The 17,446-nt window shown below is 45.0% G+C and overlaps 1 protein-coding gene across 32 annotated transcripts in view; it reads right to left on the reverse strand.

Annotated features, from left to right (window-relative positions):
- The window catches only part of LOC139580464 (microtubule-actin cross-linking factor 1-like), a 199,459-nt gene that overhangs the window by 27,021 nt on the left and 154,992 nt on the right, over positions 1–17,446 (reverse strand). For 29 of the 32 annotated variants that reach the window (XM_071409167.1, XM_071409164.1, XM_071409156.1 and 26 more), the window contains 17 exons: positions 10,952–11,110; positions 10,515–10,685; positions 10,076–10,245; positions 9,437–9,596; positions 8,896–9,222; positions 8,596–8,680; positions 8,274–8,515; positions 6,855–7,061; positions 6,049–6,168; positions 4,495–4,602; positions 4,030–4,248; positions 3,607–3,810; positions 2,605–2,836; positions 1,995–2,221; positions 1,392–1,514; positions 1,030–1,131; positions 52–153 (listed from right to left, as the gene is read on the reverse strand). In XM_071409167.1, coding sequence (XP_071265268.1) covers positions 52–153; positions 1,030–1,131; positions 1,392–1,514; positions 1,995–2,221; positions 2,605–2,836; positions 3,607–3,810; positions 4,030–4,248; positions 4,495–4,602; positions 6,049–6,168; positions 6,855–7,061; positions 8,274–8,515; positions 8,596–8,680; positions 8,896–9,222; positions 9,437–9,596; positions 10,076–10,245; positions 10,515–10,685; positions 10,952–11,110 — 2,958 coding nt within the window. The remainder of the gene's footprint in view (positions 1–51; positions 154–1,029; positions 1,132–1,391; positions 1,515–1,994; positions 2,222–2,604; positions 2,837–3,606; positions 3,811–4,029; positions 4,249–4,494; positions 4,603–6,048; positions 6,169–6,854; positions 7,062–8,273; positions 8,516–8,595; positions 8,681–8,895; positions 9,223–9,436; positions 9,597–10,075; positions 10,246–10,514; positions 10,686–10,951; positions 11,111–17,446) is intronic. The other 3 variants (XM_071409179.1, XM_071409174.1, XM_071409189.1) reach the window with 1 other exon arrangement.

Consider the following 17,446-nt stretch of genomic DNA (forward strand, 5'->3'; position numbering starts at 1 on the left):
TAATATGTATTATTAATGATTATTATAATAAAAGGTGTAGAAACACAATACCTTGAGTTCTTCTATCTGTTGCTTGACAGTGTCCAGGTCTGTGCCCACAGGTGACATAGAACCCAGTTTGTGCTCCACAATGTCCACCCAGTCAAACATACCCTGTAGATAGAGGGAGTGGGTGCCATTGTCAGTGGGAGAACACAATGCTAGCTTTCACATTCATATCACTCAATCCATCAACTCTTCTTAAAGTAAAAGCAACACTGTCAACGAAAAATGGATATTAGCACATGGTGAACTATGACGGACCTCAACTTATTCACTCAAGTCTAGGAGGGGGTTAATGTACAACCCAACAGTGTAAATCTAAGCCTTTTAAAACCACTGCATTACAATAGCCTCATACACCATTATAAACAATCCCAACCAATATAAACAAACACATAAATTAATGTGATCCACATATAGCAACATGATGTCATTGCAGTTTACACTCCTAACATTAAAAACAATGCCTGTTACATGTCAATTAACTTTTATCTATTAGTGCCTGGTAAACTACTCAAAGTCATTGTGTAAACTCTGTCCCTTGATTAAATCTGAGAACTACAATGCTACGTGGCAAATACTGATTAGCATAAAGACATTAACATTGCTTGATTAACGGGGCCATTGATAGAGCCATTGATCATTGGAATAACACAAAACCACAGACATTTCAATCAACAGGAATGAAGTTGTGAACATGTCCTGAGTAATGTGGGTGACTTACTCTTTCTTATGAAAAAAAACAGGGGAGGCAGAGTGAAACATATTAACGAACACTAACGAAACCACAGAAGTTCTGCATTACATGCAAACAACAAGTTGCTCGGTGTTAGCCTGTGTGTTCAGTGACAGCAGGGCCATGTTCAGTCGGTAAGGAACGGGAGATAACATTTTATATGATCTTGACCAATAAGAACAAAGATTGTATGAACAGGTCCTGATGTATGACAAAGCATAGCAGTTAATCCATAATGAACAGTAATGTACCTGCAGGCCATCCTGGAACTGTACAGCAGCTTGCATGGCCTCATCCAGTCTGTCCACTCTCTCCTTCCATGCCTTGTTCAGAGTCTCCCACGCCAAGTTCACCTGGTGGGGAAAACAACAGATGTTAGAGAATAGGACCTATACACAGCAGCTGGATACGCACACTACTCTATATAAAAATACAAATAAAGAAACCATGATCAAATTATATATGATTTACCATCATTACATATATCCTTATGCAAGTCAATAAGATATCTATGAGTAAAGTATCTGTCATTTTAGGTTGCCTGTCTGGAGTACTTGAGTAAAGTGATTTGTGTTCTTCTTTTTAAAGGTGATGTTCTGATGTCATTGATTACCTCATCAATACTCTTCTTTGTGACTGGCTTATCTGGTTCACCACAAGCAGCCATAAGCTCCGCCCCCAGGTTCCGCACCACATCAAGCTCCTCCTGGAGGCCGTCAATCTCCTCCTTGAAGCTCTGGGAGAAAAGACAACTATCAGTCCCAATAAGTAACTAAACCTACAATCACATCAAACTGCATAGAAATGACATTGCCCATGGAATCTTGTTTGAGCTGCTCTAATGGTTACATGTTACATGAATGTAAGAAGCACTATTTAGCATAACAAGACAAAAAAAAACTGCACACTGCACTCTTAGAAATAAATATTATATTTAGAACCAAAAAGGGTTCTGTGGCTGTCTCCATAGGATAACCCTTTTAAGAACCCCTTTTGGTTCCAGGTAGAACCCTTTAAGTTAGAGTAGAAACTTTTTGGGTTCCATGCAGAACATTTTCCACAAGAAGGTTCTACATGGAACCCAAAATAATTATACCTGGAACCAAAAAGGGTTCTCCTATGGGGACAACCATAAAACCCTTTGGGAACCCTTTTTTCTAAGAGTGTAATGCTCCTAATTCCACCTCATAGTGAACGTGTTCTGATGCTCTTTCACCTCCAGATACTCCTGCTGCTGTTTCACTACAGAAGGGTCGACTCCAGGCTCCTCCAGCTCCCTCAGCAGGTCCTGGGTGTCCTTGATGGTAACGATGAGGGCACAGTGGTCACACCAGAACTTGTCTGCCAGGTCCATTACATCCAGCAGCTTGGCCTCCCTCTCCTCCATCAGAGCATGGATCTCATTCCAGGTGAACACCATCCAATCCAGCTTGTCTTGCACAGCTTGGAGACACGGAGAAGAAATAACAGTATTATTCATTTAGGCCTTCAATCCTCAACACCAACCATTCTGTAATATGGTGTGGTGTCTAGCAGCTTGAGGCTAGGTCTTCAGCTAACTCATGTATTTGGCTGGAGAGAGAACTTCAGCTGATTTTGATTGGCAGCTAATGTAGCAGTCCAGCTATTGGCAGCTAATGTAGAAGTACAGCTAGCCACCCAAACCATACACATCAACTACAGCTGAAGAGGGAAAACAATTGGTTGATCTGTAGTAGTGTGAGGCTACAGTTATGCACTGTACAGTGTTTCCAAACATCACCAAAACTAGCAGTGCTAACAAGCCTTTCCCCCAATGATAGGTACAGGGAAACAGCAGACAATACCTTTAGCAGATATGTCCTTGTCAGCTCCCGCTGAGCGAGCAATCATCTCTTCGCCGCGCTGCTTGAGCGTGTCGTAGGACGGCTGCAGTTTCTCCAGGTCCGCCGACACAACCTTGTTCTCTGTGATCTGCTCCCTGATCTTCTCCACCTCCACAGAAATGGAGGGCGGCTGACGCAGGCGCTCAGCGATCCGCTCCAGGGACTCCAGCATGGGCTCGATCTTGTCATGGAACTGGGAGGAGATTGACATGGTCAAACTGGCTGCCTGGATCTAAACAATCCACATCTAAGTATCAAATTGTATTTATCCAAAGTGCTTTTATTTGGTGAAATACTAAGGGTTAAGAGACTTAATCATTCAGCCACAAGAATGAGCATTCTACTACAGCAATGATGATTACATGCACCTGGAAGGACTTCCCAACAACTAACTATCCACCCACCCACATCTATTTTCAAAGTGTGAACAATCAATCAACATAGGAAAACAGGACCATTGTCTACTCAAATATAGAGATGCAACCCTGTTGAACCAAACTGACTCTGCAGGTGAAATCCATTCTGTCTGAACCAGACGTGCCCTGCCACTACCCTCAGTATTTTTGTCCTGTTTTCAAAGGAAGGATATGAATAATGTTTCCTTTCCCTCTGAGGCCGCCAGACACATGATAAGGACCATTATCCTGCCGTTTCAGCCTCAGAATTCTTCAGAGCTATGTCATTAATTTGGCACTTCATCAAACAATCCCATCCTAAACACTTTTTAAAAACATCCTTTTATCTCCAATCAGTTGCAGTAAGTGAAATAACATAAGCCGTCATAAGACCAAAGTCAAACTCACATGCACGTGCGTCCTTAACAGACACAATAAAAAGCTCTACAGGTCTATGATGTTGACGGCATGTCAAGGTCTCTCTTGCGAAATACATTTTTTATTTTAACGGGATTTCTAGCTGTATAAACAATACATCAACTAAATAAAGAAAGTGAACGTGTGTTACCTGTGTGGATTTGGAGATGGCCTCATCCAGAGTGAAGGCCCTCTGTTTGACGTCAGCCTTGAGCTGGGCGTACAGCAGGTCTGTGGCTGTGTACTTCTCCCTGATAGCGACCCCCGCCACAGGACTCAGCTCCAGTAGCTGGGGACCTGTCTTGTTCATCTTGTCGATGTAGGGCTTGTGCTCAGCAATCAGCTCTCGCATTTGCTGTGGTGGATATATGACATTGTCAGTCAGAGAAACACCAAAACATTGAGAGAATTTCCCCTACAGCTTTGTAACACTCAAATCATCCTTTGTCCATTTCCTTCATTGGTGTTACGATGATCTTAGTGCTATGAAGTTTTGTTGGACACTCTCCTTTGTTCCCACAAACAATCCTATGGCACAGATACATCAAGCTAATAGGCTTTAAGTTGGGCTCACCCTGAGCTCCTCCTGCTGCTGTCGGAGAGCTTCGTACTCGATGGACGCCAGTGGGAGCTGGCTGAAACTGGTGCGGGTCTCCTGGAGCCAGGGCCACAGCTCCTCGTAAGTCTCCCAGAACTGGCTGGCCAGAGACTGGGCTCGCTCCAGCTGCAGGCAGCGCTCCGAGTTCAGCTGACTGACAACAACATACTTCTCCAGGAGGGCCTGGATCTTGGCCTGAGAAAAATATAACGTAAAACAAGTTGATGTACTGTATGCTTCTTAAAAAAGAAAGCAAGGTAACTGCACACTCGGGTGCAACTTCATTTACTAGATAACTGACATTTCAACAGCCAGCTGCCATCCTCAGGGTCTCTGATAGAAATCTCTATCAAAGATCTGCTACATTCATGGACGCACAAGGGAGGTATTCTACCAACAACAGATAGATGTTAGGACTTCATTCCATTCTAGAACTTTTACCTTCAAGGCTTGCTTTTCCTCCTCATCCTTGCTGTTCATGATGGCCTGGCCTGTTTTCACAATTCCATCCACGGCATCCTTGTGTCTCATGATGTCCATAGAGAAGCCCTGGTTAATCAGAGGAGGATATTTGGGGTTGAATGTTAACTAACACACAGAGCACACGCAGCTGCAGCACACATCGTTGTTTACTGGACCTGTTTGTTTGCACAGCGGTGGTGGTGACCAATGTCTCTACAGGCAGATATACAGTATAGATGCATGACAGACAAACTAACCTTCTGGGACTGGCGCTGGACAGTGGTCTGACAGACAGACTAACCTTCTGGGACTGGAGCTGGACAGTGGTCTGACAGACAGACTAACCGTCTGGGACTGGAGCTGGACAGTGGTCTGACAGACAAACTAACCTTCTGGGACTGGAGCTAGACAGTGGTCTGACAGACAGACTAACCTTCTGGGACTGGAGCTGGACAGTGGTCTGACAGACAGACTAACCTTCTGGGACTGGAGCTGGACAGTGGTCTGACAGACAGACTAACCTTCTGGGACTGGAGCTGGACAGTGGTCTGACAGACAGACTAACCTTCTGGGACTGGCGCTGGACAGTGGTCTGACAGACAGACTAACCTTCTGGGACTGGAGCTGGACAGTGGTCTGACAGACAGACTAACCTTCTGGGACTGGAGCTGGACAGTGGTCTGACAGACAAACTAACCTTCTGGGACTGGAGCTGGACAGTGGTCTGACAGACAAACTAACCTTCTGGGACTGGAGCTGGACAGTGGTCTGACAGACAGACTAACCTTCTGGGACTGGAGCTGGACAGTGGTCTGACAGACAGACTAACCGTCTGGGACTGGAGCTGGACAGTGGTCTGACAGACAGACTAACCTTCTGGGACTGGAGCTGGACAGTGGTCTGACAGACAGACTAACCTTCTGGGACTGGCGCTGGACAGTGGTCTGACAGACAGACTAACCTTCTGGGACTGGAGCTGGACAGTGGTCTGACAGACAGACTAACCTTCTGGGACTGGAGCTGGACAGTGGTCTGACAGACAAACTAACCTTCTGGGACTGGAGCTGGACAGTGGTCTGACAGACAAACTAACCTTCTGGGACTGGAGCTGGACAGTGGTCTGACAGACAGACTAACCTTCTGGGACTGGAGCTGGACAGTGGTCTGACAGACAGACTAACCGTCTGGGACTGGAGCTGGACAGTGGTCTGACAGACAGACTAACCTTCTGGGACTGGAGCTGGACAGTGGTCTGACAGACAGACTAACCTTCTGGGACTGGAGCTGGACAGTGGTCTGACAGACAGACTAACCTTCTGGGACTGGCGCTGGACAGTGGTCTGACAGACAGACTAACCTTCTGGGACTGGAGCTGGACAGTGGTCTGACAGACAGACTAACCTTCTGGGACTGGAGCTGGACAGTGGTCTGACAGACAGACTAACCTTCTGGGACTGGAGCTGGACAGTGGTCTGACAGACAGACTAACCTTCTGGGACTGGAGCTGGACAGTGGTCTGACAGACAGACTAACCTTCTGGGACTGGAGCTGGACAGTGGTCTGGTCCTGTTCCAGCCTGATCTCTCCCAGTGACAACATCTTCCTCTCTGCTTCAGTAAGCCAGGCAAGCTCAGTGTCAGCTGCTTGTTCAAACTGCACAGAAAACATCCCAGTATTAAAGGCCTAATTAAAGGTAGACTCAGCAATATGATGTCAATGTACACAGTGGGGCAACTTCCTGTACCCAATGTGAGTGTGCATCAAGGGGGTGCTGGGAAGAGCTTGTAAGGCCCGTCCTGGTAGATTTCAATACTATTGTTGTTTATGCCTGTAAGCAGGAAGTCGCCCCGCTGATTATGGTAACAAAATATTGCTTAAAATATAAAATACATAAAAATATGTAAAAGAATATCTGCAGAAGTAAAACAATTAAGACATTAGGGAAGTAAAATCAACGGGTTTGGGACAATTCATCTATGATTCTACCAAGCGATACCATAACCTATTTTCTTTAGTGTCCGTATTAAAGCATATTCTTTTTAATGAGCAAATAATCAAATGCAAATGTACCCACCCTCTACAACAGTTCCTAGTGTTTAATTAACAATAATGACAGAAAACAAAGCTCCCAAAGGGCACGGATGCCAAACGAGACAGGATTTACTTTTGAAAGCAGTGGGAATAACACTTTAATAGTCCCCATCACCCAGAACGCATATTAGCATTCTGGTCAGGGCTGGTCCCCTTTTTTGAGCAAGTTTTATGGGTTGTGTTTCCATTCTGTTTATGAATTCCTGTTTACAGTCGCCGGGTACTGTGACTTTAAGTGGTGTTTCTACCTGCTGTGATTTCAGTATAGCGGCGTCTATCTGCTCCACGTGATGTGCGATGGTGTCGCTGGTGGCCTTGTAGCGATCGTTGTCCTCTGTCACTATCTTGTCCAGGCCCTCCCGAGCCCTCCAAGGGACCAGCTCCAGCAGAGAGCTGCTCACCTCGTTGAGTTTGTCCACCTGGGGCTTGTGATCCCTGGCCTCTTTCAGCAATGCCTGGTTGACATAGAGGATCCTACAGTGAGCTGTGAGCATCAATCTATCTATTCATGCACTGTGTTTATAGTCATGTGATATGGCTGTCGTAATTTTACCTTGATGTTACAGCATATTCCAAGTAATAACATAACCCCATATGACGGACTACAACTAACATGGATCACATGGCACATTTACATATCTGACATCACAGGCAGGTAGCCTAGCAGTTAAGAGTGTTGGGCCAGTAACCAAAAGGTCACTGGTTTGAATCCCCGTGTCCACTAGGTGAAAAATCTGTTGATGTGCCCTTGATAAAGGCAATTAACCCTAATTGCTTTGGATAAGAGCATCTGCTAAATTACAAACATTTTAAAATGTCATCACGACACAAACCTAGGGTTGCTACCTAAGCCAGCTGGTCGTTCGTTCTATCAGTTCGGTTGCTAGAGACGCGACCCAGTCGTTCAGTCTTTTTGTTCTGTATCTATGGACGCGACCCAGTTGTTCTAAATGCAGCCAAAATAAGAGCAAAGTAGCCGCATTTGTATTTGTTTAAGCTGCTTTCCAGTGACATTTATTTGGATACATCCATAACAATGAGCTAATGAGGCACGATTTCATCTGGCATTGAACATGTGCTCTCTCGTCAGGACACTGTTATTCATAGAAGCTAGCCAACAACACAGCTAACACAATCACTTCAAACTGAAGCTGGAAGGATTACAAACTAGCTGCACTTCGTTTTGTTTGACCTTTTTTCAATTTACATTTCTTTGTATGTATCTATAACAATGATGCCAGCTGATTCATGACTTTGACTGGCTGAAAAACGCTGCCTGCCTCTCTCTCTCGTTCAGACTCCCAACACGTTCATTACTATGGGACAGATGGAGATCGAAATTGAATATTGAAACAATGTCGCAAATGTCAGAGAGACAGACAGACAGACAATGTGCGATAATGTCTTTTTATAGTGGAGATCATGTTTATAAAGGGTCTGGCTGGGCTGATGAGACAGTGGATTGTGCAGTCAGATGGAACAGAGTAAATAGGCATTTTAACGTCATAGATTTAGCCAGGGGTAACTTGTGGAATAGACCACGGCTGGAATGCAGCTTTAACCAATCAGCATTCAGGATTAGGCCCACCTGTTGTATAAAGCAACTTAATAACTAGTCTTAACTGCTCTCCCCAACAAAAAGTCAAGCAAAAGAGGCCTATTATTACCTTCTGCCTGTCTTGTGCCTGAACGAGCTGCTCTCCTACAGGCGCCTGAGCAGTGAAGGCGGTGAGCTCAGCCTCGACATTCTTCAGCCAGGAGCTGAGGTCTTCATGTGTGTGCTGAAGCTTAGAGGCCAGGGTTAGGGCCTGGTCCAGGGTCTTAGACACGTTATCACTCATGGAGTTGATCTCAGCGTATCTCATCTTTATCCCGTCCAACTTGCCTTGGATGACAACCACCTCATCACCTATAGAAGGTAAAATAAGATACATTAATTCAGATTCGTAATAATATTAACTAGGTGTAGTAATAAACATATTGTCTCACCTGTTGTTTGTTTCAGCAGTTCCAATCCATTAGAAATGGCTTGATCAACATTCTGCTTCCTCAACTCAATGTCTTCATGTAGGGCCTGGACAAGACACAAAACCTTACCACCAACTCATCTCATAAAATCAGCATTGGGAACCAAGAAGGAATGGGACTTTTCCACACAAACTATACAAAATGAACTGAACTGAAAATAACAAAGTAGCTAGGTGTAATTTAAAATAACTTCAAAACGCTGTAAATGGTTAAAGCATGAGTGAATGTTGGGCCTGAGGAGCAGTGTGAGGGTAGTAGTACCAGCTGTTCTGCACACTGCTTTTCCAGCACGTCCGTCTTGTAGTCTTTGACGGACACTTCGCTCAGCCTAGTGTGCACTTCGTTGAGCCAGTTCATGAGGGCCACCTCGTCTTCTCCAAAGAGCTGTGCGTTGGCCAGAGCCTGTTGCAGCATCTCAGCCTTCCTCCTACAACGCTCCTGCAGCTCTACATAACTAGCCTGGCTGGAGTCCAGCTTAGACTGCACCAGCTCCTTATCGTCCACTGAGCTGACTAGCTTCAGCATTTGACCCAGGTTGACGGCCTGAACCAGGTCTTTACTGTGATCCATTATCTCCTCCTCTAATACCTGACCACATCACAACCACGCATGGAACACGCACCAGAAGGATAAACAAAAAACACACAAACAAACACAACGTGGGGGGGTGAATACTGAACCAATAAAAAACTCAAAATGTATGATGCCAATCATGATAGAAACGACAATACATGCGAAACTGAAAACAAGGGAATGGGCGACTGATAAGTAACATCAGTGACTGAAACATGAGTTATCGTACCTTGTGCTGGGATATCTGCTCTTCCAGCTTGGAGGTCTGTGTGCCAATAGGTTCAGCTTTGGCCAAGTGTTTCTCTGTGGCAGAAAGCCACTCAGACAGCGGCTCCAGTGTCTCATGGAACTGCTGAGCCACAACCAGAATGCTCTTCAGCTGTTTGTGCCTACATTACCCAGCATGCCAAGAGAGAACAGAAGAAGAGGGACAGGTAGAGTGATGAGACAGGTTCACTCCCTCAACTAAAGTCTGGCCTGGATGCCAAGATACTGGATGCCAAGATACTGGTCTCCTCAAAGACCTCTGGCGCTCAGTCTATCTCCAGATAGCGCAATTGAAGAATTATACCTAACAACTGTCATTTAGGGATGGTGGGGGAGAGTCGATTAATTCTGTCTTCAGGGCACTTATCCAGAATGCAACACCTTTGTCTGTATTGTCCAAAATGTGCAGTGCATATATGACTGAGGCAAGGGATGGCATTTTCATAGCGAAAATCAAATCAGCAGATTTTCCACGTTGAATCTCAACTTCAATAATCATTTAAATGACAAACACGTTACTTAAATTAATCTCTCAGGGAAGTTTTACAAAATATTGTTAGAAAATATGGGTATAAGATTTCAGGTGGTTGTGCAGACAGACCTGTTCTCAGCCTTCTTCAGCAGAGCGTCCCACCTCTGCCCCAGGCACTCAATCTCCTTCCCCACCTTCTCCTTGTCCACGGACTCTGCTCCCAGCTCCGCAACCTTCCCTCCCTCCTTCTTAATCAGCTCCACCGTGGGCCTGCGGTCATCCAGCAGCCTCTGGAGGAGCTGTCCAGGACAAACAAAGTCGAAGAAGTTACAAGGCCCATTCAACATGCTTCGAGGACAATTACCGCTTTCAGGGAAACCCGTAAATCTAATGGCCTTGCATACATTCAACAGAAGCTTAAGGATAATCCTTAATAATGCTCCACAATGGATGCCAATAAAAAAGATTAATGGCTAAATCATTAAAGCCTACATGGATTCTCTGAATGAGTTTGAATGTAAAAATTAGCAGCTACTGCTGTTTGTTCATCAGTTCTCTAGTGGCTTACTATCTGCTCCTGGATCTGTGCCTTGACAACTTTGAACTCGGCAGACGGAGGTTTCTGATTGGACACCAGGTCCTCTGTGTCCGTCAGCCAGCTGAGTAGGGACTCCAGGGCATCCTGGAATCTCCCACAATGCAACAGGGCCTCGTGCAGCTGCACTGACCGCTCAGCAATCTATGGAAGACCATATAAATATAGGCATCACATATATTATGATATAGGTCATTATTATGGTCAAGTAAAAGTAATGTTCAGTAACTAATAACACATTTGTAATACAGTAACAAATCAAGCTAATTAAAGCTATCAATCATTTTGCATAACATTAAGCAAGAATGCAACGGAGTATTATTCGTTAACTAAAGTTTGACCTCTCACCTACGTAAAAAGCAATAAAGACCAGAGTGTGAAGTAGATGAATAAGCCAAAGACAAGCTAACCTTTTTGTTGAGAGTGTTCCATCGTGTATTGACATCCTCCAGGTCAAGTTCAAGGCCCTTGGTGCTGGTGCCTTTGTCAGCGTTCTGGATCAAGCCTTGGCCCAGCCAGTTAATGTCTTGCAACTGGCTCTGCAGTGGATCAACCTCTTTCTGGAATACCTGTGGCCAGAGATATTACAGTTGAAATAATGAAATAATATGAAAATAAATGTTGTATTACCAGACGCAGAACAACTTAGAGCGGATGAGAGATAATGTTTTATCTCAATAAGACAGATGATGTCAGAGGTTCATAAGGGTAAGACTTCAATAAAGACAAAACAAGATATGTTTGATGTTGCTTTTAAAACCATATTCCTACCCTACGTTTTAAGAGCGCTCTCAGGAATGCATTAGTTGCTTTCAGGGTTATCTGGTCGTTATCCAAATTGGACTGATATAAGTCCTTGATTCATGCCATACATTTGCATTTTAACATTTCCACTGTAGAAAGATAAGACATTCCATTAGTTTACAAAATCCAGCAATTGACAGGATATTTTACATTTTTCAGATATCTCTGTTTGCTTATACCACCTCTCTCTGAGACAACCTCGGAGAGTGGAAAGTTTATTGAAATGCATTGGTTATTTGTGAGCCAACAAAGACAAGTCATACTGGATTATCAGCTAGGCACTTTGATTGTTCACAATCAACAATAATGTTGAGAAAATACAGCTGAGTATTCAATATTTTTTTGACAGTCCCTGAAGATTGATTGTATACACAGGCTGATGACTTAAGCCACATGCTGGCATAACAACAACCTATTTCTGACTGGTCAGCACTGCAGCTTCTAGAACGGAATGCAGGGAAATCAGTTGGTGCACAGCTGTGTAGGAACACACCAGACAGACACACAGGGCAGGCTGACTGACTAAACTCAATTCAGACCTCATGTAATCTGATAAACAAGGAACGCCCAGAGCCAGCACAGATCCAGCACAGAGCCAGCACAAAGCCAGCACAGAGCCAGCCCAGAGCCAGCACAGAGCCAGCCCAGAGCCAGCCCAGGCAGCATCCCTGCAAACACTAATAAAAAGTGCCATATCTATCAAAAAAAAAAAGTATTTATTTGGCCCAGTTGAAGATAGAAACAGGAGGAGACTATTTTTGGGTACCTGGGGGGAGGCGAAACCCATGAGGTCCATTTCGGGAAATGCGGCTATAGCAGTTAACAGGCTGTCGATCTCGTCGTCCCTTATTTCTTGGTACGCCCGTGGCTCACTGCCATTGGCCAAGCAAGCCTCCCTTTCCACTGACAACAGGAAGTCCTCCAGGTCCTCCATGCTGTATTTCCGTGGTTCTATAGCTCTGTGGTGTTGCAAGTCAAATGGTTTAACACCCATACTCGGCCTACACTCTGACCACGGCCCAGAACTCACATAGGGCTCTGGCTGTGTGACAACCACGCTGACTAACTCACAGTCTGACTGATAGGACATGTCTTCTTGCAGCTCGGCGGTGGGGAGCTCATCGTAGCTTGCTAGCGTCCTATAGACTCCATTTTGGACCCTACTGGCTGACCTCGAGGACCGTCTCCTGCCAGTCGAGTCCCTACTGTTTGATCTTGAGGAGCGCCTGTCTGTGGAGTCCCTGTATTCTCCATTAGTGATGGTCAAATCTGTTTCACTCAGGTCTGTCACACAGGTGTCATTCCCCTCCTGGGACTCCCGTACAGGGTAGTTTCTCTGTCCTGGGTGGTACAGTGTCCTGGGTATGTTGTCCCTGACAGGGGAGAAGGGGAACTCCTCTTGCCCTGAGCTGAGGGAGCGGCCTGGCTTCAGCTCCCCAGACATGTGCATGGCTTCAGAGGAGGAGAGGCTCCTGGTGCCTGGTTTCCTGGAGGCCCGGTTAGAGTGGCGCTCCCTCTCTGCGGTGGGGCTGCACAGGCCCGAGTCCTCCTCTGAAGTCAGGGAGTTGGTGACACTCCGTCCCCTCCTGCCACGGGCCAGACCATGGCTCAACCGATCCACTCCGTCTGAACACAGCGTACCACCGCGACTGGCGTACTCCCCTTCGTTAGTGGGGGCGAATGTCTTCCAGGAGCACCGGTGGAGCGGGTGCTCCTTCTTCTTCTCCCCTCCCTGCCCCAGATGATGTTTAGAGAGCACCGTTCCCGCTCCCCTGATGACGTCGCCGTTGAGTTTCAGCCCATCAAAGATGGCACACTCCATCCTGGATACCTCACGGCTGCGGAGCTCAAATGCGCTGGAGGAGGTGAGGACTCCGTTGCCACACAGGCTGCTCATGTCCAGGATGCGCTGTGTGTAGGGTGGGGTACCACTGAAGTGCCTGGTAGCCAGGCTGCCCTTGGAGCCACAGTCAATCTGCTCGTTGAGGCGGACAGTGTCGTAGATGGATCTCTGGGGAACGTAGCAGTCATCGATGTTTAGGTCCTCCTCCTCCCCTTTGCCCACACAGGAGGGGTTCTGGCGGAGGCAGTCTGGTCTGCTAAGAGGTTTCCCCATCTTAAATCCAACTGCACTGACTCAAAGATAATAAAATAATACTCAAAATGTACTAATGTGGTCTGAGGTATATGGTTTCATTGCAATTATTTGCTGCAAAAGCAACAAGCTCCCCAAAAATAATGAAAGTACATATTCTATACACACAGACCTAACACAGACCTCCCAATCGTGATAATTCAAACAGCTAAAATAATAGACCTCAATAACACTAGAGACACATATCACCCTTAGTCAGAATGGACCTCAATAACACTACAGATACATATCACCCTCAGTCAGAATGGACCTCAATAACACTAGAGACACATATCACCTTCAGTCAGAATGGACCTCAATAACACTAGAGACACATATCACCCTCAGTCAGAATGGACCTCAATAACACTAGAGACACATATCACCCTCAGTCAGAATGGACCTCAATAACACTAGAGACACATATCACCTTCAGTCAGAATGGACCTCAATAACACTAGAGACACATATCACCCTCAGTCAGAATGGACCTCAATAACACTAGAGACACATATCACCCTCAGTCAGAATGGACCTCAATAACACTAGAGACATATATCACCCTCAGTCAGAATGGACCTCAATAAGACTAGAGACACATATCACCCTCAGTCAGAATGGACCTCAATAACACTAGAGACACATATCACCCTCAGTCAGAATGGACCTCAATAACACTAGAGACACATATCACCCTCAGTCAGAATGGACCTCAATAACACTAGAGACACATATCACCCTCAGTCAGAATGGACCTCAATAACACTAGAGACATATATCACCCTCAGTCAGAATGTGCACAGGCTGTGCAATCGGTATCTGGAACAACCCAGAACCAGTCTGTCCATTGAGTCACCTGTCCTCAAAGAATTCCCTACTTGGTGCTGTTCTCCCCATTGTCAAAACATCATAATTGTTCTTTGCCCGTCCGTCCTTTGCTCCACTATAAACATCCCTTAAAAGTGTTCCTTTTCTCCCTCAAATATCTCTGGTATCCATGTAGGCTGAGGGAGAGCTTCAGTGCAAAGTGGCATATCCTGATAGAAATCCACAGGGCTCTATGAAAACAAAGGGCGATCTGAGAGGAGAGCCGGTGCCCTGCATCTCTGGTGGTTCGCCCTACAATGACAGACAGACACCCTCCTGGTAGAGGCTGCAGGCCCCGCCCCCGCTCTCTCATTATTCAGGCAACATCTGCCACTGAGGGCTGCTCCGGCACATGTTGATTGGTCAGACACTTGACCCTTTTTTTTCTTTGAATTCTCCCCTTCTGGCTCCAAGGTCCATATGACTTAACTTCTTAGTCATCTTCTGTGTCCTGGCACCATCTCTCTCTATCTCCTAAGGAAGAAAAAAATAAAACACGAGACCAGCAGGCAGCTGCAGCTCCCACTTTGGTGACATCACTGGTGACATCACCGCAGGGCTGAAATAGATCTCAATGTTTTTATTTTTTTCTCTCTCTGTTGTTTTCCTGTGGATGGTTGCTGTGGACCCTGCAGATATTCTTAATTACTCTGGAATGCTGAGGGAGGCACAGGTCCCAGGTAATTTAACACCCACAGCTCTGCCAAGTCCATGTCATGGTGTGGCTTTTTTATGGCGAGTGACCCGTTCGGGTGAGAGAAGAAAGGAGGAATGAGAGAGAGAGATAATGAGAGGAATTCATTTTGTGTTTATTGAACTGTGTGCAGCACAGAAGGCTGATAACAGACAGAGAGGCATGGAACCATCCTAACTCCTTCCACCACCAGCCCTCTCCGTGGTTGGGAGGAGAAAAAACGGGGGAACGGAAGGCTGCTAAAGATTAATAAGCGGTTAAAGAGATCTGTGGGGTTTAGAGAAAGGATATTCAGCAGCTGAATCCCACATACTTTTGACATAATCAAGACATTGAATTAAGAGAGTGTTCCTCTCTTTGCCTTTCCTCTTTCCATGGACCAACGCTGTTTCAGTTCTCCATGCCCACACTCACTGGTTTGTCATATCCAATGGGATTTTAGTAAACTGGGATATTGATCTAAGAATGAGATTTATGACAAACGGGTCATAATAAGATTTTTTTTTAAATGTATACTATGACAGCGACTTCTCTACAAAAAAAATGCCCATTCCAACCAACATTGGATAGACATCAACCAATCCAAATGACTTGCATATATCCCTCGAAACATATAGAGAGCACTTACACAGAACTCTTACTATATTCACAAGGACAGGCTTTTCAGACCAAAGGTTGCAGAAGGGCCACATTTCTTTGAGACATTATATGCTGAAATATCTCTTTCAACAGAGCTGCTCATCAGTCACAACAACGGGTGTGAATGAAACGAAAACCATTATCAAGGACTAGACAAATCATTTAATGAGACAAATTCAAAAGCTTATTTTGCTTGTGTATAAGAGTAACTAAAAAACACAGGAATAAATTAATCTCTCCAATGTCTTAGGTGAATCACAATCGCAACACACAACAGAAAAATGCAATGTGTCACCATAAAAAGTGCCCTGTCGTCCCAGAAAAACAATGTGTAGCTAATCAACTCAGATCCTTCTGGGACATTTCACGTTCCACCTTGGGGAGAGTGTATCATGGCTGGGGTAAGTGAGTAAGCTAGGCTACAGGATGAGGTCTCCCCAACGGCCCTTTTCCCCTCGTCACCTTCAGTGAGAGGAATAGCTATGATTCAGGAGATTGACATTCCTTTTAGGTTCACAGGAGACACTGATGTTATGTCTGAGTAGAAGCAGTAAAAAGACGCCCTCACACGTCTCCCACCTCCCCAACCCCCAGCAGGTTTTGTCAGCTGAGCTGAGCTCACACTAAGTATCACGAAGGCCTACATACACCAGATCGTCCTCAGCAAACCTTCCAGATCTCCTGAACAACAACCATAAGAGTGAAACCATGGACTCGGGTCCCTGACCTAAAATCAGTTCACTGACAGTATTGCTACCTTTTTATGTTTATTTCATTCACAACAGCTGCCAATGAAACCCCACAATACACCAAGTACCAGATCTACAAATACACATAGCAGGGTTATTATAGACTACATGAAACCCCTATTCACATGGCAGACATCAAATTCTGTTCTGGTCTCGGTCTAGTCTGTGTCCACAGGTTTCCGAGCTTCAAACCGGTTTTAAGACACCAATTAAGAAATACCTTGTGCTGTAATGTAATTAACTAGGGATCTTTTGTGATTCCTTATTCCCAGGGAACTTTTTTCTCAGAGAGACTAGCTAGTGGCATGAATGAGTACAACGTTGATTTTCCGCTAGCAGCTGACGTGTCTGTGTGCAGGACTACCCAACGAGACAGAGAGAGGACAATGAAAGGGTGAGAGGGTGAGAACAACCAGCATGGAACACGTTGCTCAGCAACAGCTGGTACTATTTCATGTTATGGAATGGTTCATGGTCACCCATCAAACCCTCTTAACTAGCACAAATGTACATTATTTAAATTCCACCTACCATTCAGACCATTAATTACAGGTCTACTAGACCTATAATTTGATTTGACATTTTAAGGTATTTATCTAAAGGCTGATGTTTGTGAATGTACAACATTAAATGAATTCCTTAGGCCCATATATAGATGTGTGTAATGCTGTACTATGAAACATGTAATACAATGTTTTGCTATGACACGTTCAGCCCATGAACAACCATTAAAATTGTCCCAATCTGAATTTAGCTTAATCCCCCTCCAACTCTCACAGCATTTACAGGCTTTTAGAGCGCTTTCTATCCAGCTATAAGTCTTGGTAATGAGTATCCCTGTTTTACTCATCACTGATATTTCAACAAAATATAATATTATGACACAATGATGCTGTTGTTGGTGTTTTATTAACATTCCCTCTCATCTCTCGTATTAAAATAATGTGTTCATACAGAGCCTACTGTAAATTCTTGTTTTTATACATCCAAGCTACATGGTGTAAATCGAAGAGAAACT

Source organism: Salvelinus alpinus, chromosome 7 (assembly GCF_045679555.1).
Source record: "Salvelinus alpinus chromosome 7, SLU_Salpinus.1, whole genome shotgun sequence".
Classification (NCBI taxonomy): Eukaryota; Metazoa; Chordata; class Actinopteri; order Salmoniformes; family Salmonidae; genus Salvelinus; species Salvelinus alpinus.